Source organism: Oncorhynchus mykiss, chromosome 21 (assembly GCF_013265735.2).
Source record: "Oncorhynchus mykiss isolate Arlee chromosome 21, USDA_OmykA_1.1, whole genome shotgun sequence".
Lineage (NCBI taxonomy): Eukaryota > Metazoa > Chordata > Actinopteri > Salmoniformes > Salmonidae > Oncorhynchus > Oncorhynchus mykiss.
Window position 1 is genome coordinate 39,655,742 of NC_048585.1, and position 26,055 is coordinate 39,681,796.

Genomic DNA, 26,055 nt, shown 5'->3' on the forward strand with positions numbered 1-26,055 from the left:
ATCCCCTGCAAGTCTATACGTCACTCCATTGGGCTCTCGAGCCTCTCGAGTGGCGCAGCGGTCAAGGCACTGCATCTGCATCTCTTCAGTGGAAGAGGCACAATTGGCCCAGCGTCATCCGGGTTTGGCTGGGGTAGGCCATTATTGTAAATAAGAATTTGTTCTTATTAAGTCATACCTAGTTAGATAAACATATTAAAAATATAAATTTAGCAAATTACAGTAATAATTAGATGACATGTCTCCTGCTGTGTTGCAATGAACACGTACTTGTACCCTGAACTTTTTTGGAAGAACATGAGTCATTTACAGCATCACCACCTACCTAGACTTATCTCCATTACTAAAAATAGAGGGTAAACTTATCTAATGACTAACATTGTCTTTGGTAACTCGCGCCATAAAACAGATGTGACGGACAACCTCCACTCTACCTTACCCTCTAATATTGGTTCAAAAAGCAAACCACACTGTGTTAGAATTATAATGACTGGAACTATAGAAGTCAGTATGAGCAATCTACCTTCCACATCCATGTGTAACTACTAGAAGCTAGCACTTGGCCACTACCAGCAGGAAGCAAACTTTTGCTGCTATTACATTGCTCCAACAAAATCTTGAAATATATTTAGTGTCATTTAGGTATGCATGAATAGCTTTGTCTTTTTAGATAGGATCACCCAGACAGCCAAACAAACCCGCACGCACACAACCCAGAACATCTAGATGCCACACCACAGTACTAGAGAAATCATCCTCTTCCTCTATTCACACTAGCTAATAAATACATTATACAAAGCATGAAAGAAATTCAACTTTCATTTCTGTTCCTTGCCATGTACTTGTTTATTCTGACCATAAACCATAAATGCTTTTTAAAAAAAGGTATAAAAACAATCAATTATGTTCCATCAAACGTCTGCTCGAAAAACAATATAAAAACAAAACATACCCATCAACAATGTCTCTTTTAGTTAGAGGGGAAAATGTAATACCATAAATGCGTGCCAAATGTCACCCCATTCCTTATATAGTGCACTATTTTTGACCAGAATCTTATGGTCAAAGTAGTGTACTATAAAAGGCATAGAATGCCATTTGGGAATCACGGTTGTTTATAGCCAACATGGTCCAACCAATGACTCCAACAGGACATTGTAAGATCTTGTTTTTATTTTAAATCAAAATAAAAAACATCACTGCCCTCCAAAAAACGCAATGTACAATAAGCATAGCAACATGTTTTTTACTGACAAAGATTTTTTTTAAACAGAAAATAAGTGAAGATTGGTTGTTATTCTCTCTTGTCCGCTTGGGGGGTTCCTGCACCAGTAAGGTGATAAGTCCATTTCACCACCAGAGTATAGTAGACTTGGTTTGCATCCGAAATAGAACCCTATTACCTATATAGTGTACTGCATTTGTCCAGGGCCCATGATCAAAAGTAGTGCACTACATATGGAAATACTGTGCCTTTTGGGATATAATCGAAGACTTGGCCTCTGTCAATCACAAGGTAACAAACATCAAAATTAAAAACTAGGGTCATGGGAGAAGGAAAAAAAAAAAAAAAAAAGAGGGGACAGATAACGGGGGTCGAAAAGATAAAAGGTCCACTTGTAGTTGTAAAGTCTCTGGATATCAATGTCGTCAAGAGGAAAAAAATGTTTCCTTTGAAAAGTTGTTTCCTTTCTTTCAGTCACTAGCTAGTTTAGAATAGGTCATTATAACCATCCCTCGCTTCCTCAGAATCCCCCACTTCATTGTTAAAAATCCTCAAAGGGCGTGGTGTCACAGCGAGAGCTTGCAGTGACAGAGTTCTTTGTACATGAGTCTCCTCAGTTTGGGCATGTCCTGCTGGCCGAAGCTGAACGGCTGACCCAGGGCTAGAGTCTTGCAGTACTGGAAGGAACACCGACAGGTTAGAAATCATGCTTACCTCTAGTGTTAGACACAAAGGCCCCGAAAGCAACATCCAGGCCCTCTAGCACCAAATTGCTCTACATCCCTATTCAGAAGGCAATGTTAAGCAGTTACAATATTAAAGCTATCCAATCCTAAATCTAAACGAGTGACAAGGTCTTGGGAGTAGGGACTTGGCTTGATTTAGAATTCAGCACACAAGTGTGTAGTACAAGAACAGCTATGGACCATGGCTCTCTGATTTTAAATAAGGACGTGGACCTACCTGAAGAACAAACGCCCCACAGTCACTGTCATTGTTCTGACGGCCCACATTCTGAAACACAAACAGTAAATGCACTCAGAAAACACCATCAACAATGTCAAACAAACAAAATCTGTTGTTCATTCATGTAAAGCAATTGTTGTTACACTACGAATCAGAACTGAAGACAAACCGACTCACCATTTTGAAATAGCCTTTCCACCCTGTAAGGAAATCTCTCTGGTCTTTCTTGACAGCCTCCGCCTGCAGATACTTTGCAATATGCTGAGGAGGTGGAAAACAAAAGAGCGAATTTCGCTTAATTTCAAAGACGACCAAATAAACACCCAAACAGACCACTCTGAACAAGGTGAAACAAATCAGGTGCTGTAACAAATAGAAATCAAGATGCCACAACATCCTAAATAAACTCAGCAAAAAAATAAACGTCCTCACTGTCAATTGCATTTATTTTCAGCAAACTTAACATGTGTAAATACTTATATGAATAAAACAAGATTCAACAACAGACAAACTGAACAAGTTCCACAGACATGTGACTAACAGAAATGGAATAATGTGTCCCTGAACATAGGGGGTTCAAAATCAAAAGTAACAGTCAGTATCTGGTGTGGCCACCAGCTGCATTAAGTACTGCAGTGCATCTCCTCCTTATGGACAGCAGCAGATTTGCCAATTCTTGCTGTGAGATGTTACCCCACTCCTCCACCAAGGCACCTGCAATTTCCCGAACATTTCGGTGGACCTAGCCCTCACCCTCCGATCCAACAGGTCCCAGACGTGTTCAATGGGATTGAGATCCGGGCTCTTTGCCGGCCATGGCAGAACACTGACATTCCTGTCTTGCAGGAAATCAACCATATTGCTCGTTATGTGCGTGGTGGCATTGTCATGCTGGAGGGTCATGTCAGGAAGGGTACCACATGAGGGAGGAGGATGTCTTCCTTGTAACGCACAGGGTTGACATTGACTGCAATGACAACAAGCTCAGTCCAATGATGCTGTGACACACCGCCCCAGACCATGACGGACCCTCCACCTCCAAATCGATCCTGCTCCAGAGTACAGGCCTCGGTGTAACGCTAATTCGGTCGACGATAAATGCGAATCAGACCATCACCCCCGGTGAGAAAACTGCGACGTCAGTGAAGAGCACTTTTTGCCAGTCCTGTCTGGTCCAGCGACGGTGTGTGCCCATAGGCAACGTTCTTGCCGGTGATGTCTAGTGAGGACCTGCCTTACAACAGGCCTATAAGCCCTCAGTCCAGCCTTTGAACAAGCATGGGAAACCGTGTTTAAACCCTTTACAATGAAGATCTGTGAAGTTTAGATTTTTACAAATTATCTTTGAAAGACAGGGTCCTGAAAAAGGGACGTTTCTTTTTTTAAATTGAATTTTTTAAAATGTATTTATTTATTTATTTATTTTTACAGAGATTTTTTGTCAGAGAAGAAAAAAGGTATTGCACAAAAGAGAACATTCACTCAGATTTTAGCAAGCAAAATTTCTCTGTGTGACCCATGGTCAGGTCTCACTTGGGAAAGAGGTGTTCTGACCGTAACTGGACTACCAGGTTAAATTAAGGTTAAATATGCATGTCTCACCTTTGGGCAGCGTCGGTTGAGAGTGCGTTGGGAGTCGAAGTAGGTGATTGCCCTACGGGGGATGTCTACGCTGACCAGGGACCAGTGGACCTCCAGGTGGATAGGGATCAGGAGGAGATCCTTCTTGAAGATGTCCACCTGGGAGGGAAGAGGTAGGAACATGTTCAGGCATTGGTGGTTTAAGGCCCGGGTCTCTATGCGTAAGAGATTTTAACCCTGCATTGTATTTGTGACAGGTGCACAAATGTCTATTGGTTCACAATTTGTTGCATATTTAGTCAGAATGCAAATAAACTGACAACATGATTGCTTGATTGAGAAAGGATAATGCAAAGCGGGTATATTGAGGACAACGCAACAAAAAAAACTATTAGATAACAAATATCTTTATGGTCGCTTACATTCTTTGTCCATCGTTTGACTCCATCGTAGCCTTTCGTCCTCAACTTGTCGTAGAAGAAACTGTTGAAGAAGTGAACCTGAGAGAGAAGGAAAAAAACGACATCAGATGCTACAGATGTTCTCCTTCACTGAATATACAGTGGCAAGAAAAAGTATGTGAACCCTTTGGAATTACCTGGAATTCTGCATAAATTGGTCATAACATTTGATCATCTAAGTCACAACAATAGACAAACACAGTGTGCTTAAACTAACAACATAAATTGAATATTTGTATATTGAATACATAAATTAAAACATTCACAGTGTAGGTTAGAAAAAGTATGTGAACCCCTAGGCTAATGACTTCTCCAAAAGCTAATTGGAGCCAGGAGTCAGCTAACCTGGAGTTCAATCAATGAGACGAGATTGGAGATGTTGGTTAGAGCTGCCCTGCCCTATAAAAATAACCTTACAAAATTTGAGTTTGCTAATCACAAGAAGCATTGCCAGATGTGAACCATGTTTTGATCAAAAGATCTCAGAAGACCTAAGATTACCACTTGTTGACTTGCATAAAGCTGGAAAGGGTTACAAAAGTATCTCAAACATCAAGGTTAAGGCAAATGGTCAATAAATTGAGAAAGTTCAGCACTGTTGCTACTCTCCCTAGGAGTGGCCGTTCTGCAAAGATGACTGCAACAGCGCAGAATGCTCAATGAGGTTAAGTAGAATCCTAGTGTCAGCTAAAGACTTACAGAAATATCTGGAACATGCCAACATCTCTGACGAGTCTACGATATGTAAAACATTAAAAACAATAATGGTTTTCATGGGAGGACACCACGGAAGAAGCCACTGCTGTCCAAAAAAACCATTGCTGCACGTCTGAAGTTCGTAAAAGAGCACCTGGATGTTCCACAGCGCAACTGGCAAAATATTCTGTGGACAGATGAAACTACAGTTGAGTTGTTTGGAAGGAACACACAACACTGTGTGGAGAAAAAAAGGCATAGCACACCAACATCAAAAACCCATCCCAACTATAAAGCATGGTGGAGGGAGCGTCATGGTTTGGGGCTGCTTTGCTGCATCGGGGCCTGGACAGCTTGCTATCGTTGACGGAAAAATGAATTCCCAAGTTTATCAAGACATTTTGCAGGGGAATGTTAGGCTATCTGCCAATTGAAGCTCAACAGAAGTTGAGTGATGCAAAAGGACAACGACCCAAAACACAGAAGTAAATCTACAACAGAATGGCTTCAACAGAAGAAAATATGCCTTCTGGAGTGGCCCAGTCAGAGTCCTGACCTCAACCCGATTGAGATGCTGTGGCATGACCTCAAGAGGGCAGTTCTCAACAGACATCCCAAGACAATTGCTGAACTGGAACAGTTTTGTTCAGAGGAATGGTCCAAAATTCCTCATGACCGTTGTGCAGGTCTGATCGGCAACTACAGAAAACATTTGGTTGAGGTTACTGCTGCCAAAGGAGGGTGAACCAGTTATTAAATCTAAGGGTTCACATACCACCCTTCACTTTGAATGTTTACACGGTGTTCAATAAAGACATGAAAACATAATTGTTTGTGTTATTAGTTTAAGCAGACTGTCTATTGTTGTGACTTAGATGAAGATCAGATCAAGTTATGAGACATTTCTGCAGAAATACAGGTAATTCCAAAGGGTTCATACTTTTTCTTGCCACTGTACTGTATTCAGGACAAATATTATGGATGCTGTTGAAGTAGTATATCGTGGAAGTATGTTGTATTATACATTTAAAATGATTCCTACCTTCTCGGACACCGAGTCCATCACAAGGTCACCATACATGTTCATGACCTAAAGAAGAGACATTGAATAAACAATGCACAATGCCCTGCTTTTAATCTGTTCAAAAGTAACAGATATTTGCATACAGGGCTCAATCTTAACTAGACATACCCACAAATACAATTTTGCATAGGTCATGCAATATTTCAATGCAGAAAATGCTAAATGTATGCAGAAATTCTGGTTACAAATCAAATCTTAGTCACATGCGCCGAATACAACAGGTGTATTCACCTTACAGTGAAACGCTTACTTAAGAGCCCCTAACCAACAATGCAGTTTAAAAAAAATACAGATCAGAATAAGAAATAAAAGTAATTAGAGCAGCAGTAAAATAACATTAGCGAGACTATATACAGTTGTGGCTAAAAGTTGAGAATGACACAAATATACATTTTCAAAGTCTGCTGCCTCCGTTTGTATGATGGCAATTTGCATACACTCCAGAATGTTATGAAGAGTGATCAGATGAATAGCAATTAATTGCAAAGTCTGAATCAACTGAATCCCCCAAAAAACATTTCCACTGCATTTCAGCCCTGCCACAAAAGGACCAGCTGACATCATGTCAGTGATTCTCTCGTTAACACAGGTGTGAGTGTTGACGAGGACAAGGCTGGAGATCACTCTGTCATGCTGATTGAGTTCGAATAAGACTGGAAGCTTCAAAAGAAGGGTGGTGCTTGGAATCATTGTTCTTCCTCTGTCAACCATGGTTTCCGCAAGGAAATACGTGCCGTCATCATTGCTTTGCACAAAAAGTGCTTCACAGGCAAGGATATTGCTGCCAGTAAGATTGCACCTAAATCAACCATTTATCGGATCATCAAGAACTTCAAGGAGAGCGGTTCAATTGTTGTGAAGAAGGCTTCAGGGCGCCCAAGAAAGTCCAGCAAGCGTCAGGACCATCTCTCCTAAAGTTGATTCAGCGGCGGGATCGGGGCACCACCAGTACAGAGCTTGCTCAGGAATGGCAGCAGGCAGGTGTGAGTGGATCTGCACGCACAGTGAGGCGAATACTTTTGGAGGATGGCCTGGTGTCAAGAAGGGCAGCAAAGAAGCCACTTCTCTCCAGGAAAACCATCAGGGACAGACTGATATTCTGCAGAAGGTACAGGGATTAGACTGCTGAGTACTGGGGTAAACTAATTTCCTCTGATGAATTCCCTTTTCGATTGTTTGGGGCATCAGGAAAAAAGCTTGTCCGGAGAAGACAAGGTGAGCGCTACCATCAGTCCTGTGTCATGCCAACAGTAAAGCATCCCGAGACCATTAATGTGTGGGGTTGCTTTTCAGCCAAGGGAGTGGGCTCACTCACAATTTTGCCAAAGAACACAGCCACGAATAAAGAATGGTACAAACACATCCTCCGAGAGCAACTTCTACCAACAATCCAGGAACAGTTTGACGAACAATGCCTATTTGAGGATAATGTGGCACCTTGCCATAAGGCAAAAGTGAGAAGTGGCTCGGGGAACAAAACATCGATATTTTGGGTCCATTGGCCAGGAAACTCCCCAGACCTTAATCCCATTGAGAACTTGTGGCCAATCCTCAAGAGGCAAACAAAAACACACAAATTCTGACAACCTCCAAGCATTGATTATTCAAGAATGGGCTGCCATCAGTCAGGATGTGGCCCAGAAGTTAATTGACAGCATGCCAGGATGGATTGCAGAGGTCTTGAAAAAGAAGGGTCAACACGGCAAATATTGACTCTTCGCATCAACTTCATGTAACTTTGACACTTATGACATGCTTGTAATTATACTTCGGTATTCCATAGTAACATTGACAAAAATATCTAGACACTGAGGCAGTAGACTTTGTGGAAATTCATATTTGTGTCATTCTCAAAACTTTTGCCCACGACTGTACAGGGTGGTACCGGTTAGTTGAAGTAAAATGTACATGGGGGTAGAGTTATTAAAGTGACTATGCATAGATGATAACAGAGAGCGGTGTAAAAGAGGGGCAGGGGGGCAATGCAAATAGTCTGGGTAGCCATTTGATTAGGTGTTCAGCAGTCTTATGGCTTGGTGGTAGAAGCTGTTTAGAAGTCTCTTGGACCTAGACTAGGCGCTCCGGTACCGCTTGCAGTGCGGTAGCAGAGAGAACAGTCTATGACTTGGGTGGCTGGAGTCCTTGACAATTTTTAGGGCCTTCCTCTGACACTGCCTGGTATAGAGGACCTGGATGGCAGGAAGCTTGGCCCCAGAGATGTACTGGGCCATTCATACTACCCTCTATAGTGCCCTTCGGTCGGAGGCCGAGCAGTTGCCATACCAGACAGTGATGCAACCACATGCTCTCCATAGTGCACCTGTAGAACTTTTGAGGATCTGAGGACCCATGCCAAATCTTGTCTCCTGAGGGGGCATAGGCTTCGCCGTGCTCTCTTCACAACTGTCCTGGTGGACCATGCTAGTTTGTTGGTGATGTGGACACCAAGGAACCTGCTCCACTGCAGCCCCGTCGATGAGAATAGGGGCATGCTCTATCCTCTTTTTCCTGTAGTCCACAATCATCTCTTTTGTCTTGATCACGTTGAGGGAGAAGTTGTTGTCCTGGCACCACACGGCCAGGTCTCTGACCAACTCCCAATAGCCTGTCTCGTCGTTGTCGATCAGGCCTACCAATGTTGTGTCATCAGCAAACTTAATGATGGTGTTGGAGTCGTGCTTGGCCACGCAGTCCTTGGTGAGCAGGGAGTACAGGAGGAAACTGAGTACACACCCAAGGGGCCCCCTTACCACCTGGGGGCAGCCTGTCAGGAAGTCCAGGATCCAGTTGCAGAGGGAGGTGTTTAGTCCCAGGATCCTTAGCTTGGTGATGAGCTTTGAGGGTACTATGGTGTTGAACGCTGAGCTGTAGTCACTGAATAGCATTCTCACATTGCTCTTTTCCTACCTTGACAAAAGGAACAGCTGTGTGGAGTGCAATAGAGATTGCATCATCTGTGGATCTGTTGGGGCGGTATGCAAATTGGAGTGGGTCTAGGGTTCCTGGGATAATGGTGTTGATGTGAGCCATGACCAGCCTTTCAAAGCACTTCATGGCTACAGACGTGAGTGCTACGGGTCGGTAGTCATTTAGGCAGGTTACCTTTGTGTTCTTGGGCACAGGCATTATGGTGGTCTGCTTAAAACATGTTGGTATTACAGACTCAGACAGGGAGAGGTTGAAAATGTCAGTGAAGACACTTGCCAGTTGGTCAGCTCATGCTCGCAGTACACATCCTTGTAATCCGTCTGGTCCTGCGTCCTTGTGACTGTTGACCTGGTTAAAGGTCTTACATCAGCTGCGGAGAGCGTGATCACACAGTCTTCTGGAACGGTTGACGCTCTCATGCATGTTTCAGTGTTATTTGCCTCAAAGCGAGCATAGAAGTAGTTTAGTTCGTCTGGTAGGCTCGTGTCACTGGGTAGCTCTCGGCTGTGCTTCCCTTTGTAGTCTTATGGTTTGCAAGCCCTGCCACATCCGACGAGGATCGGAGCTGGTGTAGAACAATTTGATCTTAGTCCTGTATTGACGCTTGCCTGTTTGAAGGTTCGTCGGAGGGCATAGTGGGATTTCTTATAAGCTTCCGGGTTAGAGTTCCGCTCCTTGAAAGCGGCAGCTCTAGCCTGTAGCTCAGTGTGGATGTTGCCTGAAATCCACGGCTTCTGGTTGGGGTATGTACGTACGGTCACTGTGGGGATGATGTCATCGATGCACTTATTGATAAAGGCAGTGACTGATGTGGCGTATTCAATGCCATTGGAGGAATCCCAGAACATATCCCAGTCTGTGCTAACCAAACAGTCCTGTAGATTAGCATCTGCTTCATCTGACCACCTTTGTTCTAGTCACTGGTGCTGCCTGCTTTCATTTTTGCTTGTAAGTAAGAATCAAGAGGATAGAATTATGGTCAGATTTTCCAAAATGGAGGGCGAGGGAGAGCTTTGTACGTGTCTCTGTGTGTGGAGTAAAGGTGGTCCATAGTTTTTTCCCCCTCTGGTTGCACATTTAAAATGCTGGTAGAAATTTGGTAAAACGGATTTAAGTTTCCCTGCATTAAAGTCCCTGGCTACTTGGAGTGCCAACTCTGCGTGAGCGTTTTCTTATGGCGTAATACATCTCATTCAGTGCTGTCTTAGTGCCAGCCTCTGACTGTGGTATGTAACCAGCTATGAAAAATACAGATTAGAACTCTCTAGGTAGATGGTGTGGTCTAAAACGTATGGGATACTCTACCTCAGGCGAGCAATAGCTCGAGACTTCCTTAGATATCGTGCACTAGCTGTTAGTTACAAAAAATACATAGTTCGCTGCCTTGTCTTACCAGACGACGCTGCAACATATAACCAGCCAGCTGTATGTTGAGTGTCGTCGTTCAGCCATGACTCCGTGAAGCATAATATATTACAGTTTTGAACGTCCCGTTGGTAGTTTCATCTTCAGCGTATATCATCTATTTTATTGTCCAAAGATTGCACGTTTGCTAGCAGAATGGAAGGAATTGGGGGTGTATTCAATCACCCACAAATTCTCAGAAGGCAGCCCGCCTTCCGGCCCCGTTATCTCTGCCTCCACTTCACGCAAATCTGGGCCTATTCCCGAGAAAGCAGTATATCGTTCACGTCGGGCTCGTCAGACTCTTTAAAAGGAAAAAAAGGATTATGCACGTCCGTGGTGAGTAATCGCAGTCCTGATGTCCAGAAGTTATTTTCGTTTATAAGAGACAGTAGCGGCAATATTGTGTACAAAGTAAAGAAATAAGTTACAAACAAAGCAAATGCAAAAACAATCGGATGGGGCACATAAAACCTCTGCCTTCTTCTCCGCCACCATTTTACATGAGCAAATATCAAGTTAGAATCCTAGACCCTAGCATGTATGTGACCTTACAGCATGTGAAAAATGTATTAGTGTGGCTCCACAATAATACAATAATTGACTATACATAATACAGATTACAAAATGGTCAAACATGGTACAGTATTTCCTTCGGCGTCATCTATAATACATTACATCTATATACATGCATGCATAAACGGAAAAAAGTACAGTAGATAAAAAGGACATCTAGGCACATATAGAAACACCTTCATTGGAGGATAGGTGGCAGGCTTTGGCACAGGCATTTTACAGTGCCTTCAGAAAGTAATCATACCTCAACCTTTTGTTGCTACAAACTGGGATTCAAATGGATTTAACTTTTTGTAATCTACATAAAATACTCCAGTGTCAAAGTGGAAGAATAGTATTTTTTATTTATAGAAAATAAAACAAATATTTGATTAGGGACCACCTGAGTTAATCGATACATGTTACGAGTTACCTTTGGCAGCGATTGCAGCTGTGAGTCTCTGTGTAAGTCTAAGTGCTTCGCACACCTGGATTGTCCGATATTTGCCAATTATTCTTTAAATTCTCAAAGCTCTGTCAAGTTGGCTGTTGATCATTGCGTGACAGCCATTTTCAAGTCAGTTTAATTATGTTACCTTTATTTATCCAGGCAAGTCAGTTAAGAACTAATTTTTATCTTCAATGACAGCCTAGGAACAGTGCCTTGTTCAGGGGCAGAACGACAAAATTTTACCTGGTCAGTTTGGGGATTCGATCTTGCAACCTTTTGGTTACTAGTCCAATGCTCTAACCACTAGGCTACCTGCCGCACCCACATACAGTGCCTTGCGAAAGTATTCGGCCCCCTTGAACTTTGCGACCTTTTGCCACATTTCAGGCTTCAAACATAAAGATATAAAACTGTATTTTTTTGTGAAGAATCAACAACAAGTGGGACACAATCATGAAGTGGAACGACATTTATTGGATATTTCAAACTTTTTTAACAAATCAAAAACTAAAAAATTGGGCGTGCAAAATTATTCAGCCCCCTTAAGTTAATACTTTGTAGCGCAACCTTTTGCTGCGATTACAGCTGTAAGTCGCTTGGGGTATGTCTATCAGTTTTGCACATCGAGAGACTGAAATTTTTTCCCATTCCTCCTTGCAAAACAGCTCGAGCTCAGTGAGGTTGGATGGAGAGCATTTGTGAACAGCAGTTCAGTTCTTTCCACAGATTCTCGATTGGATTCAGGTCTGGACTTTGACTTGGCCATTCTAACACCTGGATATGTTTATTTTTGATCCATTCCATTGTAGATTTTGCTTTATGTTTTGGATCATTGTCTTGTTGGAAGACAAATCTCCGTCCCAGTCTCAGGTCTTTTGCAGACTCCATCAGGTTTTCTTCCAGAATGGTCCTGTATTTGGCTCCATCCATCTTCCCATCAATTTTAACCATCTTCCCTGTCCCTGCTGAAGAAAAGCAGGCCCAAACCATGATGCTGCCACCACCATGTTTGACAGTGGGGATGGTGTGTTCAGCTGTGTTGCTTTTACGCCAAACATAACGTTTTGCATTGTTGCCAAAAAGTTCAATTTTGGTTTCATCTGACCAGAGCACCTTCTTCCACATGTTTGGTGTGTCTCCCAGGTGGCTTGTGGCAAACTTTAAACGACACTTTTTATGGATATCTTTAAGAAATGGCTTTCTTCTTGCCACTCTTCCATAAAGGCCAGATTTGTGCAATATACGACTGATTGTTGTCCTATGGACAGAGTCTCCCACCTCAGCTGTAGATCTCTGCAGTTCATCCAGAGTGATCATGGGCCTCTTGGCTGCATCTCTGATCAGTCTTCTCCTTGTATGAGCTGAAAGTTTAGAGGGACGGCCAGGTCTTGGTAGATTTGCAGTGGTCTGATACTCCTTCCATTTCAATATTATCGCTTGCACAGTGCTCCTTGGGATGTTTAAAGCTTGGAAAATCTTTTGTATCCAAATCCGGCTTTAAACTTCTTCACAACAGTATCTCGGACCTGCCTGGTGTGTTCCTTGTTCTTCATGATACTCTCTGCGCTTTTGACGGACCTCTGAGACTATCACAGTGCAGGTGCATTTATACGGAGACTTGATTACACACAGGTGGATTGTATTTATCATCATTAGTCATTTAGGTCAACATTGGATCATTCAGAGATCCTCACTGAACTTCTGGAGAGAGTTTGCTGCACTGAAAGTAAAGGGGCTGAATAATTTTGCACGCCCAATTTTTCAGTTTTTGATTTGTTAAAAAAGTTTGAAATATCCAATAAATGTCGTTCCACTTCATGATTGTGTCCCACTTGTTGTTGATTTCGTCACAAAAAAATACAGTTTTATATCTTTATGTTTGAAGCCTGAAATGTGGCAAAAGGTTGCAAAGTTCAAGGGGGGCGAATACTTTCGCAAGGCACTGTACATACACACACAGTCCATGTCCCCATGTGCAGTTTCAAACCGTAGTCTGGCTTTTTATGGCGGTTTTGGAGCAGTGGCTGAGCAGCATTTGACGTTATGTCTATATAGGACCCATTCTACTGTGGATATAGATACTTTTGTACCCGTTTCCTCCAGCATCTTCACAAGGTCCTTTGCTGCTGTTTTGGGATTGATTTGCACTTTTCGCACCAAAGTACGTTCATCTCTAGGAGACAGAATGTGTCTCCTTCTTGAGCGGTATGACGGCTGCCTGGTCCCATGGTGTTTATACTTGCATACTATTGTTTGTACAGATAAACATGGTACCTTCAGGAGTTTGTAAATTGCTTCCAAGGATGAACCAGAATTGTGGAGGTCCACAACTTATTTTCTGAGGTCTTGGCTGATTTCTTTTGATTTTCCCATGGATGTCAAGCAAAGAGGCATCGAGTTTGAAGGTAGGCCTTGAAATACATCCACAGGTACACCTCCAATTGACTCAAATGATGTCAATTAGCTTATCAGAAGCTTCTAAAGCCATGACATTATTTTCTAGAATTTTCCAAGCTGTTTAAAGGCACAGTCAACTTAATGTATATATAAAAAAAAAAAACACTTTCAGGTTTGTTTATCAGTTGGTCCCACTCGAGTTCATCGCTCACTGAAAGTGCTGATTAAAAAATATTTAGGTAATTTCTAGAATACACTGCGCCTATATGAGTGAGGGGAGTCATATGAATGGAGTTAAAAACAAGGCTGACATGGTATATAAAGATGTACAATTGTAACATCACAAGCCCATAAAAAAATACACGCTTACATAGACGTTCATTTGACAAACTACAAAAGTGTTAGTAAAGGGTCCCACCCACTTGGTCATTGAGCCAATTCTGTCCATACAACGTGCTTAAGTCATCCATGGTGAGGACATGACGCTTGTAGTTGACACGGAACCCTCGCACCATGGCCGTGCCGGACGACCTCTGGTAGGACTGGATTAGGTGTTGGACCACTAGTTTCCTGTTGGAAATAGAAACATGAGATGAGCTTTATGGAACTTTTACAAAAGCTTTTCTGCATTATACAACCTTGTCTTTTTGGGAAATATCAGATGGAACTATTAGTCAAGGATTACTTGAACCATAAACATTTGTTTCTCATTAAAACTTTACACGGGGCAACAGCCGGGTCATATTCATTAGTGCACAACATAGCGAAAACAAGCGTTTCTTATTGGAGAGTCCAACTTGTCCATACCAGTTTTCTTCCCTTTGGTTCCCAAGCCCTGGTGATGAACAGGGGGTTCCATCACAGATGGTTTACATCACGATCTTCAATTTGTAACATTTGTGTCTTGTCATAACAAAGACTAATTTCCATGAACATACTCAGAACCTGGGTGATACTAATAACATGTGGGTGGTTTCATCATGTGGGTGGTTTCCATTCCCTTTGCTCCAATTCACTCCGGCAGATTGTGTTGGGAGTGTTAAAAACAACTCATTTGGCGGTCTAAAATTCATAGAATTAGAATGATTCTAATTCTATGTCTGAAATTAGAGTGCTGCGTAGAAGCTAGAAGGAACTACTCTCCAGGACAGATGGACTTGGTTTACATTCCACCTGGCCTTGGCAAAGAGCACCAGGCTTTTTATGGCCAACATTTAAAAGGAACCTCACATTAGGCAGACATCAGGGATATCAGATTGTATAAATATTAGGCTGTGTTGGTGTTGCTCTCTACAAGACATTATGATTCATCTGTGTTTGTACTGTATGTGTGGGCACTGTGTGAGAATGTGCACCTGAGCGTGTATTGCTTTGCATGTCTGTGCGTGTTCGCACATCTGCCTGTGTGTGTGAACGTGTATACTATGTGTGTGTGTGTGTGTGTGTGTGTGTGTGTGTACACTCTTCTCAGACCTGTGAGGCTGAGAGAAGTTGTCGTTGAAGATGTCTTTTAATTTCTCCACCACGTCGTCAGCGTGGATGGGGATCAGACTGCCGTACTTCTGGAGGGAGTCATCTAGGATCCCTGAGACAACGGGAAAACAATACAGAATGTTGGGAGAGTAATATGGAATCACACTGACTGTAGAGGATTCTGTGACCTTGAGCAGCAAAGGTCAGTCCTATATTCATATCCTGTTGGTAGCAGATGTGTAAAGCTAAACCATACCAACATGTACATCTTACCTCAACTACTTCATACCCCAGTACAATGATTTGAGAAAGGAACAAGCTTAATTTCTTACTTGAACTGGGCCCCGTTTCCCAAAAGCATCTTAAGGCTAAGTTAATCATTAGACCCATTGAGGTCAATTCTATACAATGTAGCAATTTCAATCTCGTCGCATCGCTGCAACTTCCCAACGGGCTCGGGAGGCGAAGGCGCCCAGAACAAGGAGTCGCTAAAGCACGATGAGCCATGTAAAGCCCCCCCCCCGGCCAAACCCTACTCTAACAACGTTGGGCCAATTGTGAGCCGCCCTACGAGTCTCCCGATCAAGGACGGTTGTGACAGCCCGAGATCAAACGCCTCTAGCACTGCCTTACACCACTCGGGAGGCCCCCTGCCCAATTATTTCAATAGCAGGAAATCCCTGAGTTACTTAATTACATAATTTAAACTAGAAAAGGTCATTTTCCGAAGCAAAATGGTATGTTTCAGTTTACCATGCACACATCTCATGTGTTCCTCAGTGAGAGTGACCTCCACAGGTTTCTCTCTGACGATGGAGTACGATGAGGCCTCTGGTTCCTTTCTTCCACTCTCCACCAGACCACCCATCTGACTGGACTGGTAGTCTCCTGAGTAACCATTCAACCGGTTGTCTGCAGGGACGACAAAGGTCTAGTAAGTGAATATTGTGAGATCATTATAGTATAGTTTATATAATGAGATGCATAGTCAGTCATTGAAACATATTAGCCCAGTGCCAACACAAGCGTTCCAATTTTGCCAACAGTGGGTATATTACATAAGAATTCTGTTTTCCAGCAAAAAAATAGGGACTTGAGTGTACCCTCTCAGTTTTTTTGATCACATCAACAGCCCTTTAGAACACTGAGTCTTCAGTTTGTCAGATACACCTTCCATGGGATCATCTCACCTCTTTCAGACCCATCGAGCCGCTCGTCATCTGACAGTGGGCTGCTCAGACCCGGGTCCACTCCCCTCCTCTGGCGGTTGGAATACAAACTATACTGACGCCAACTCCTCGCCCTCCTGTGCCCCAGGGTGCCCACCCACTGTGCCCGGTGACGCCAGGTCTTCCAATGCTGGGTGAGACGGAGCCGTAGACCTTCATGAGAGTGGAGCTTCCTCCAGCGCCTCAGCCTGCGCTGCCTGAGCCCGTTGAGCCTGGACTGGATAGGGACACTGGGAAAGTCCCTGGCTTCAGGTTCGGCCTGGTCGTTGTCATGATCATCCAGTGGTGATTGCAGCTGGTGATGATGATGATGATGATTCTGCTCTTGTAGGGATGTGGTGGGGACCATGTGTGGGACCTCCCATACGACCTCAGCCTCCTCTCCTTCCTCTTCAGCCGTCTGTCCTTCCTCCTCATCATCATCATCCCAGCCCTCATCTTCAAAATCTTCCTCATCATTTTCCCCCTCCATCTCCTCGGCCTCCCAGGCTACCCTTTCATTCTGGCCCAGCTTTAGGGGCATGGGGCTGGGAATCTGGTGGGTTGAGGTGGGGTCCATCTCCAGGTGACCCCCGGAGATTGCTATACCACCACCTCCATCCCCACTGTCCTCCTGGCCCACAGCTAGGCCCAGCTGCCCCTGCCAACAGTTCTGTGCTAGGCTGCTACCACTGTCCCTCATGGTCCACGGGCACCCCACGACCTGCGCCAGCTCGTCGCCTGGGGAATGAGTAAGGTGGAGAAATTAGAAACAAATGTCACATCCAATGTTTTTCAGTAGGTAGGACACTACAATAATAAGCAAATATACAACATGCAAAGCAAGTGCATAGAATTCTGCAAGCATGACTGTAACCACATTTGTTTCTGCAACTCATTAGGTCATAAAACTAGTACATTACTTTCCGGTTAGCCCAATTCTTGTAAGCAGCTCAACGCTTCTAAATTTCAACATAGCGTGCATTGATGCATTTACATCCTGTGCCTTGCGAACGCCTTTCATTTTGGTAGTCATTAATTGTAACATTCAGCTGCGAGCTAGCAGGCTGCACTTTATATAAGAAACCTTTGAACTGGAAACAAAAGATAATTATTGACGATGCAGAAAAGTGAATGATATGTCATAATGTATTCAATGTTGCTCTCAGGCGCTGGCAAGGTTGCTAGTTAACTATGCAGTTGATAGCTGTCGTTTGCAGCTAACGTTAGCAGCTGATAACTAGCTAACGTTAATGGGATAGCGGTGAAACATGTTCAGCTTGCTTCGACAGGACCGACGTTTAACTAAATTTAAACTATCAAAACTATTTTACAGTTTGGCATGCACATTGTATAAGCAATGCATTAGTAACCAATTAAGCGAAAAACGATGCTAGCTACTTAGCAAGGATATAGCTAGCTAGCTACTTCGCAAGCTAACATGAGCTAAATAGCAACATAAACTGCCGGTCGCCTATCGTTTTTGTCTCAAGTAAAATGCAACCCCGCACTCACCGTTAAACTGCAGTTTAGTGCAAATGTACTTCTTTAATACAGTTAAACGTTTGCGTAGTGTTTAAAATAATTTTTGGGACCAAAACAGACGCGACTTTTCTGTTAAACCTCATTCAATGAAGCAGACACTGATGTAGTAAAGAAATCGTCACCACCACTCCCCCCCAGCTAACATTGATCGCTTTCCGGACTTCCGGTTTCAAGAAAATAACATCGCTTTTAACAGAAAGGGATGGCAGTAATAGATTTTATTTTTTTAAATGATTTTTATTTTCATTTCCCGTTCAAATACAACTATTGAAATAAATGTTTGATAGTCTATAAGAGGTGCAAAGAAAGAAACAGTGAGGCAAGGCGAATTTATGCTAAAAACCCTCTCGACTGACAACACACGGTCGCAAACCCGTCGCACTGCATCGCGTCATTTATGACCTATCTTAAGCGGTGCAGGGTAAGGTGCAGGTAAGAGTAGCACATTTTCGGCATTTTCTAAGATTTTGCTTCTCACGAAGTTAGAAAAAAATTTGTTATATAAGCTATGGATGTGCTGCATAATAGAAAATAGACATTATACGCAGTGGAAGCCGTGAAATTATGACACGCGGTGAGTTCTCATGCAGAACAGAGCTGTGTTTGGTCTATTATGAAAGTTTTTTGTTTATTTGCCTGTTGGTGTCAACAAAATGACACGTTGATGTAGTCTAGGTGATTGTGACAATTAATATTATGAGGGTGACAGCTATTTGCTGGTAGTGCAAGTCTACGTGATGTCATGCATGGTTTTGTCAGAAATTGACCCTTGCTCTACATAGCTGATTGTCTGGAAGGGACTTTTGAACTACACAACACGTGTCCTCCACTGCCATTGCGTGCTCTCTCTCTCTCTGCAGGTTCTTAATAATGTTATCCAGCTAGCTAAGCATCTTGTTATTTTTATTAAAGTGCCTTACATAATATAATGAGTGTCCACAGCTACACCAAGGCTAAGTACGACCGGAGTGACAAGATGGAGATGGGTCTGCCTGACTTCCCTAGTGGACCTCTGGACATATACAGGAAGAAAGCATCCTTCAACTGGAAAGAGATGGTCATGTTCCTTGAGGGAGAGGACATGCTAGCATTTAAGGTAGGCTTTGTAATGAGCATTAAGGGTAGGCCATGTCAGAGCCTTCTATTTGCAAATAGAAAGCTCTGGGCTATGTAAAGAAAATCTGACAAAGGAAACTGACTGTTCGACCTATTCTTAGAGGAATATCTTACACAAGTCACTTTATAATATTTTCTCCCACAATTCCACAGCAACACGTGTTCCGGATGTTGGAGAATGACCCTATCTTCGCCCGGCAGTCCGGCGAGGACATGTCAACGGAGAGGATGCGTGAGGTCACTTTCAGACGGTGTAAACAGCTGTTCCGGTATGACTTCTTGACACGCGATGACATCATGGCGAACCCGTGGAGGACGGTAGTGCTCAATGACTGTCTGGGCATGTACGATTGGTCATTGGGCGCCAAGTACTTCCTCAACAAAGGGGTGAGTTTAGATGGATGGAGGGAGAGAGAGTTAGATAGATAGTGCTCAAGAACTGTCTGGACATGTACATCTGGTCACAGGGGGTTAAGTTCTCCCTCAACAAAGGGGTGAGGGTTGTCAGTAGTTACGACCCTAAGTTTTGGTGTTTTATTAGGATCCCCCATTAGCTGCTGCAAAAGCAGCAGCTACTCTTCTTGGGGTCCACACAAAACATGAAAAATGTCTATTAATGTTCTGTATTATGTCAAGAACAGCTCAAGGACAGAACTACATCATTTTTTTTAAGGCACACGTAGCCTACATATCAATACACACAAACTATCTAGGTCAAATTGGGAGAGACGTTGCGCCGTGAGGTGCTGCTTTACCTGTTTTAAAAAAAACAGGTTTGCTGTTCATTTGAGCAATATGGAGTGGAGTTCCATGCATTAATGGCTGTATATAATATAATACTGAATTTGTACTGGATTTGGGGACTATGAAAGTGAGTTAACCCGCTCACTTTGACCTCCCATACAAGTCTATCTATTGCCTCTAAGCCTTGACCTTTAGTCATATGCATGTTGTTGAACCTCTGTACAGTATGACATTATGCATGTATCTTCTCAAGAGTAATGATATGAGAGGTTACAGTATAATCACATTCATGCTCTGTTTCAGATGTTTGGTGCGACTGTGGCCAACTCCGGATCCCAGAGACACAGCCAGTTTGTGCAGGATACAGAAGACATGATGGTAAACAAACAATCATCAGCATTCACATGAATTGATATCTCCCTTTCAAATGTATTGGATTCAATGTAAACACATCTTAAAAGTGATTTCATTGTTCTTTATAGTGGCAGGTTATTGCCTTTCAGTGTGTTATGTAAATATGCTCTTTGACCTCTATGCTGCTAGCTATGCATAGACTCTCACTAGAATGCTGTAACTAAAATACTACTTCTTACACAAATGGTTATTTAATAGCATTTTTTAATTATACAACAGACAATTTCTCTATTTCAAAAAACATGTATCCCAGTCACACAAAGCTGTTGAAATACAATGTCCTATACTGTACCTGTTGTTGTTTGACTGTCCACAGACGTTTGGATGCTTTGCATTGACAGAGCTGAGCCATGGCAGCAATACCAGAGCTATGAGGACCACAGCCAAGTATGATCCCAGCACACAGGTGGGTGGGACACAGTTCACCGCAAGGCCTCTGACTCCATTAGAACCGTATTCTATACAGAATATTGAATTATTTCATCTGTAGATTTTGAATGTGTCAGTCTCCTTTTTTATTTTAATGCCTTTTGTTTGTATCTTGCAATTCAGCTTTTAGCTGTGTATGTATACACAATCAAATAAACCTATATATATATATATATATATATATATATATGTATATGTATATATATATATATACATATACATATACATATATGTATATATATGTATATGTATATGTATGTATATATATATATATATATATGTATATGTATATGTATGTATATGTATATGTATATATATGTGTATGTGTGTATATATATATATATATATATATATATATATATATATGATCGTTAGTCTGTACTAAGAATACACTATACTCAAGTGAACTCTCCCTTTCAGGAGTTTGTGATCCATTCCCCTGATTTTGAGGCGGCCAAGTTCTGGGTGGGGAACCTGGGGAAGACGGCTACACACGCTGTGGTGTTCGCCCAGCTCTACACCCCCGACGGAGCCTGTCACGGCCTGCACTCCTTCATAGTTCAGGTACAGGGAGCTTATTTAAATGAACCTTTTGCATACATGTACTACTTTGTGTCCTCAGAGTTAGCAATCCTTTATGATTTTCCAAAAACAAATCTTACATTTTAAAACTAAAACATGCTTCTACTATCTTTGCTGGTGAAACTGTGATATTGTAACCTAAAAGAATGTGTTTGACAGGTCAGGGATCCCAAGACTCTGCTGGCGATGCCAGGAGTAATTGTTGGAGATATGGGCAAGAAGCTCGGCCAGAACGGACTGGACAATGGGTAAGTTCAATACCATATGTTTTATTGCCAATTTAAACGATGCATTTCTCCTCATCACACCACTGCATTCTATGGCATTCAGTCAAAATGAGCACCAGTAAATAATATTACTAAAGAGAGAGTAATATTCATTGTGAACTTTGGTGGGGACACTTCGCAAGACCACCAGAGGGCAGTTGAATCCTACTTTTAAATTACTCTAGAACTTCCACAATGTCCTATGGAACAGAAGTTTCAACCATGAGAATGTTCTTTTTAATGAATGTTTTCATATTCTCTTCCAGGGTGTGCAGGATTTCTACAGTACCCGTGCTTAGAACTGGGCTGTACTCTATACATCACCACACTAACTATGATTTGAAATGTATTCCTAAGATAGACCTGCACAATAGTCTGTGCCTTTTGTTTCCCGTACCAGGTTTGCGGTGTTTCACAATGTCCGAATCCCTCGGGAGAATATGCTGAATAAGACCGGTGATGTCACCCCTGAAGGACACTACGTCACACCTTTTAAGGTGAGGAAACACACACACACACATTAATAGCTTTTGTTCCTCTCTGGGAAAAAATATATAAGAAAGGAAGTAGAAATCGCATTTTTTACAACAAACTACGAGTATGACTATGATCAAATATATATATATATTCTGTTCTTCTCTGGCTCAGAGAAAAATAGTTTGGCGTTGTAAAGTTCTAGCCTGGATTCCAACTCCAACCTTCTAAATAACTTGGCCAGACTCTACTCAGTCGTGGCAGTGATGGGATGTCAAATGAAAACGTATATACAAACATTCTGGTTCGTAGTCTTCAGACAGCCACGCCTGATCTCACAGTAAGACTATTTAATCTGTTTTTGTTCCAAACAAACATGGATGGGTTTGACGCGACATATGTGAACGCACACACACTAACATGGATGGGTTTGACGCGACATATGTGAACGCACACACACAAACATGGATGGTTTAGACAAACATGTCAAAAGAAAATACCAGGGCTCTCTGGGTTCTCTTGAATGATGGGAATTGGTCTGAGGAGGCTTCTGAGGACACAACTTGGTCTGAGGAGGCTTTTGAGGACACGACTTGGTCTGAGGAGGCTTTTGAGGACACAACTTGGTCTGAGGAGGCTTTTGAGGACACAACTTGGTCTGAGGAGGCTTCTGAGGACACAACTTGGTCTGAGGAGGCTTCTGAGGACACAACTTGGTCTGAGGAAACAAATGATGACTGGGGGAGGAGGTAGGCCTTAATTGTTCTGTGGTTCGTTGCAGTTTCAAGTTTTATTAGTCATATCTATGGGATACGCATGGTTCACATTGTTCAACGGAATGCTTACTTGCATGTTCCTTCTCGACAATGCAACAACACATAATAAAAGATAAGAATACAAACTTAAAGTAAACGGCTCAGTAGTATAGAATAAGCATTTAAGTATAATACAGGAGTTAGGATTGGATCCCCAGCAAGGCCCTGCATGCTGGTCAAAATTGGTACCTTTTTACTGCTGGTTTAATTGGTAATTCTGAGCTGAAAGGAAGAAGGCGTGAGAAAGAAAGGGTGAGGGAAGGGATGGAAAATGCTTCTGTACACATGAGAAATGTAAGGGGAGTTAATCATTTGATTTAGTCTTTGAGTGGGATTTCCCTCCAGAATCAGATTTTAAGTGAATACTTACTTAGAGTTTTACACTCTTGCATAAGCCCTATTTTCCAAAGTTTATTTAAGGGCTCCCAGAAATAAACTATGAAACTATAGAAAAACTGAATGTTAATATTCTAAAACTCAACATTAATCCCTCCCTCCCTCCTCTCTCTGGCCCCCAGGACCCTAACAAGCGTTTCGGGGCTTCCCTGGGTGCCCTGTCGGGGGGCAGAGTCTCCATCTCCAGAATGGCTGTGGTCAACCTGAAGCTAGCCATGACTGTAGCTATCCGTTTTTCTGCCACCCGACACCAGTTTGGACCTAAAGACGACCAGGAGATTCCTGTCATAGAGTACCAGCTCCAGGTAATGTACAGTTATGGACCTTTCAGTTGGTTAGGTTAGGTTGGTGGACAAATAAAATAAAATTTGATTTGTCACATACACATGGTTAGCAGATGTTAATGCGAGTGTAGCGAAATGCTTGTGCTTCTAGTTCCGACAATGCAGTAATAACCAACAAGTAATCTAGCTAACAATTCCAAAACTACTACCTTATACACACAAGTGTAAGGGGATAAAGAATATGTACATAAAGATATATGAGTGAGTGATGGTACAGAGCGGCATAGGCAAGATACAGTAGATGGTATTGAGTGCAGTATATACATATGAGATGAGTATGTAAACAAAGTGGCATAGTTAAAGTGGCTAGTGATACATGTATTACATAAAGATGCAGTAGATGATATAGAGTACAGTATATACATATGAGATGAATAATGTAGGGTATGTAAACATTATATTAGGTAGCATTGTTTAAAGTGGCTAGTGATGTATTTTACATCATTTCCCATCAATTCCCAATTATTAAAGTGGCTGGAGTTGAGTCAGTGTGTTGGCAGCAGCCACTCAATGATAGTGGTGGCTGTTTAACAGTCTGATGGCCTTGAGATAGAAGCTGTTTTTCAGCCTCTTGGTCCCAGCTTTGATGCACCTGTACTGACCTCGCCTTCTGGATGATAGTGGGGTGAACAGGCAGTGGCTCGGGTGGTTGTTGTCCTTGATGATCTTTATGACCTTCCTGTGACATCGGGTGGTGTAGGTGTCCTGGAGGGCAGGTAGTTTGCCCCCGGTGATGTGTTGTGCAGACCTCACTACCCTCTGGAGAGCCTTACGGTTGTGGGCGGAGCAGTTGCCGTACCAGGCGGTGATACAGCCCGACAGGATGCTCTCGATTGTGCATCTGTAGACGTTTGTGAGTGCTTTTGGTGACAAGCCGAATTTCTTCAGCCTCCTGAGGTTGAAGAGGCGCTGCTGCGCCTTCTTCACGATGCTGTCTGTGTGGGTGGACCAGTTCAGTTTGTCTGTGATGTGTACGCCAAGGAACTTAAAACTTACTACCCTCTCCACTACTGTTCCATCAATGTGGATAGGGGGGTGTTCCCTCTGCTGTTTCCTGAAGTCCACAATCATCTCCTTAGTTTTGTTGACGTTGAGTGTGAGGTTATTTTCCTGACACCACACTCCGAGGGCCCTCACCTCCTCCCTGTAGGCCGTCTCGTCGTTGTTGGTAATCAAGCCTACCACTGTTGTGCAAACTTGATGATTGAGTTGGAGGCGTGCGTGGCCACGCAGTCATGGGTGAACAGGGAGTACAGGAGAGGGCTCAGAACGCACCCTTGTGGGGCCCCAGTGTTGAGGATCAGCGGGGTGGAGATGTTGTTGCCTACCCTCACCACCTGGGGGCGGCCCGTCAGGAAGTCCAGTACCCAGTTGCACAGGGCGGGGTCGAGACCCAGGGTCTCGAGCTTGATGACGAGCTTGGAGGGAACTATGGTGTTAAATGCCAAGCTGTAGTCGATGAACAGCATTCTCACATAGGTATTCCTCTTGTCCAGATGGGTTAGGGCAGTGTGGTTGAGATTGCATCGTCTGTGGACCTATTTGGGCGGTAAGCAAATTGGAGTGGGTCTAGGGTGTCAGGTAGGGTGGAGGTGATATGGACTAGTCTCTCAAAGCACTTCACGATGACAGAAGTGAGTGCTACGGGGCGGTAGTCGTTTAGCTCAGTTACCTTAGCTTTCTTGGGAACAGGAACAATGGTGGCCCTCTTGAAGCATGTGGGAACAACAGACTGGGATAGGGATTGATTGAATATGTCCGTAAACACACCAGCCAGCTGGTCTGCGCATGCTCTGAGGGCGCGGCTGGGGATGCCGTCTGGGCCTGCAGCCTTGCGAGGGTTGACACGTTTAAATGTTTTCCTCACGTCGGCTGCAGTGAAGGAGAGTCCGCATGTTTTAGTTGCGGGCTGTGTCAGTGGCACTGTATTGTCCTCAAAGCGGGCAAAAAAGTTATTTAGTCTGCCTGGGAGCAAGACATCCTGGTCCGTGACGGGGCTGGTTTTCTTTTTGTAATCCGTGATTGACTGTAGACCCTGCCACATACCTCTTGTGTCTGAGCCGTTGAATTGAGATTCTACTTTGTCTCTATACTGACGCTTAGCTTGTTTGCCTTGCGGAGGGAATAGTTACACTGTTTGTATTCTGTCATGTTTCCGGTCACCCTGATTAAAAGCAGTGGTTCGCGCTTTCAGTTTCACACGAATGCTGCCATTAATCCACGGGATCTGGTTTGGGAATGTTTTAATCGTTGCAATAGGAACGACATCTTCAACGCACGTTCTAATGAACTCGCTCACCGAATCAGCGTATTCGTCAATGTTGTTGTCTGACGCAATACAAAACATATCCCAGTCCACGTGATGGAAGCAGTCTTGGAGTGTGGAATCAGATTGGTCGGACCAGCGTTGAACAGACCTCAGCGCGGGAGCTTCTTGTTTTAGTTTCTGTCTGTAGGCAGGGATCAACAAAATGGAGTCGTGGTCAGCTTTTCCGAAAGGA

The 26,055-nt window shown here is 43.1% G+C and overlaps 2 protein-coding genes across 3 annotated transcripts in view; one reads left to right on the plus strand and one right to left on the minus strand.

Annotated features, from left to right (window-relative positions):
* Positions 1-821: 821 nt before the first annotated feature.
* On the minus strand, positions 822-18,139 carry LOC110500379 (sentrin-specific protease 3). Its single transcript, XM_021577713.2, has 11 exons — positions 17,945-18,139; positions 16,412-17,170; positions 15,975-16,133; positions 15,222-15,333; positions 14,171-14,318; positions 5,972-6,019; positions 4,195-4,272; positions 3,794-3,931; positions 2,369-2,452; positions 2,189-2,239; positions 822-1,902 (listed from the first exon to the last, which is right to left on the minus strand). The coding sequence occupies exons 2-11, from the start codon at positions 17,130-17,132 to the stop codon at positions 1,792-1,794; spliced, it is 1,650 nt and encodes a 549-aa protein (XP_021433388.2). The 5' UTR covers positions 17,133-17,170; positions 17,945-18,139; the 3' UTR covers positions 822-1,791.
* Positions 18,140-18,230: 91 nt separating this feature from the next.
* acox3 (acyl-CoA oxidase 3, pristanoyl) overlaps positions 18,231-26,055 on the plus strand; it is a 32,231-nt gene continuing 24,406 nt past the window's right edge. Inside the window, exons 1-9 of one of the 2 annotated variants that reach the window (XM_021577711.2) lie at positions 18,231-18,406; positions 18,917-19,070; positions 19,244-19,477; positions 20,138-20,212; positions 20,565-20,654; positions 21,098-21,241; positions 21,419-21,507; positions 21,926-22,022; positions 23,333-23,515. In XM_021577711.2, coding sequence (XP_021433386.1) covers positions 18,372-18,406; positions 18,917-19,070; positions 19,244-19,477; positions 20,138-20,212; positions 20,565-20,654; positions 21,098-21,241; positions 21,419-21,507; positions 21,926-22,022; positions 23,333-23,515 — 1,101 coding nt within the window. In that variant the 5' untranslated portion in view covers positions 18,231-18,371. Of the gene's footprint in view, positions 18,549-18,916; positions 19,071-19,243; positions 19,478-20,137; positions 20,213-20,564; positions 20,655-21,097; positions 21,242-21,418; positions 21,508-21,925; positions 22,023-23,332; positions 23,516-26,055 lie in introns of both variants that reach the window. The other variant, XM_021577712.2, reaches the window with a different exon arrangement.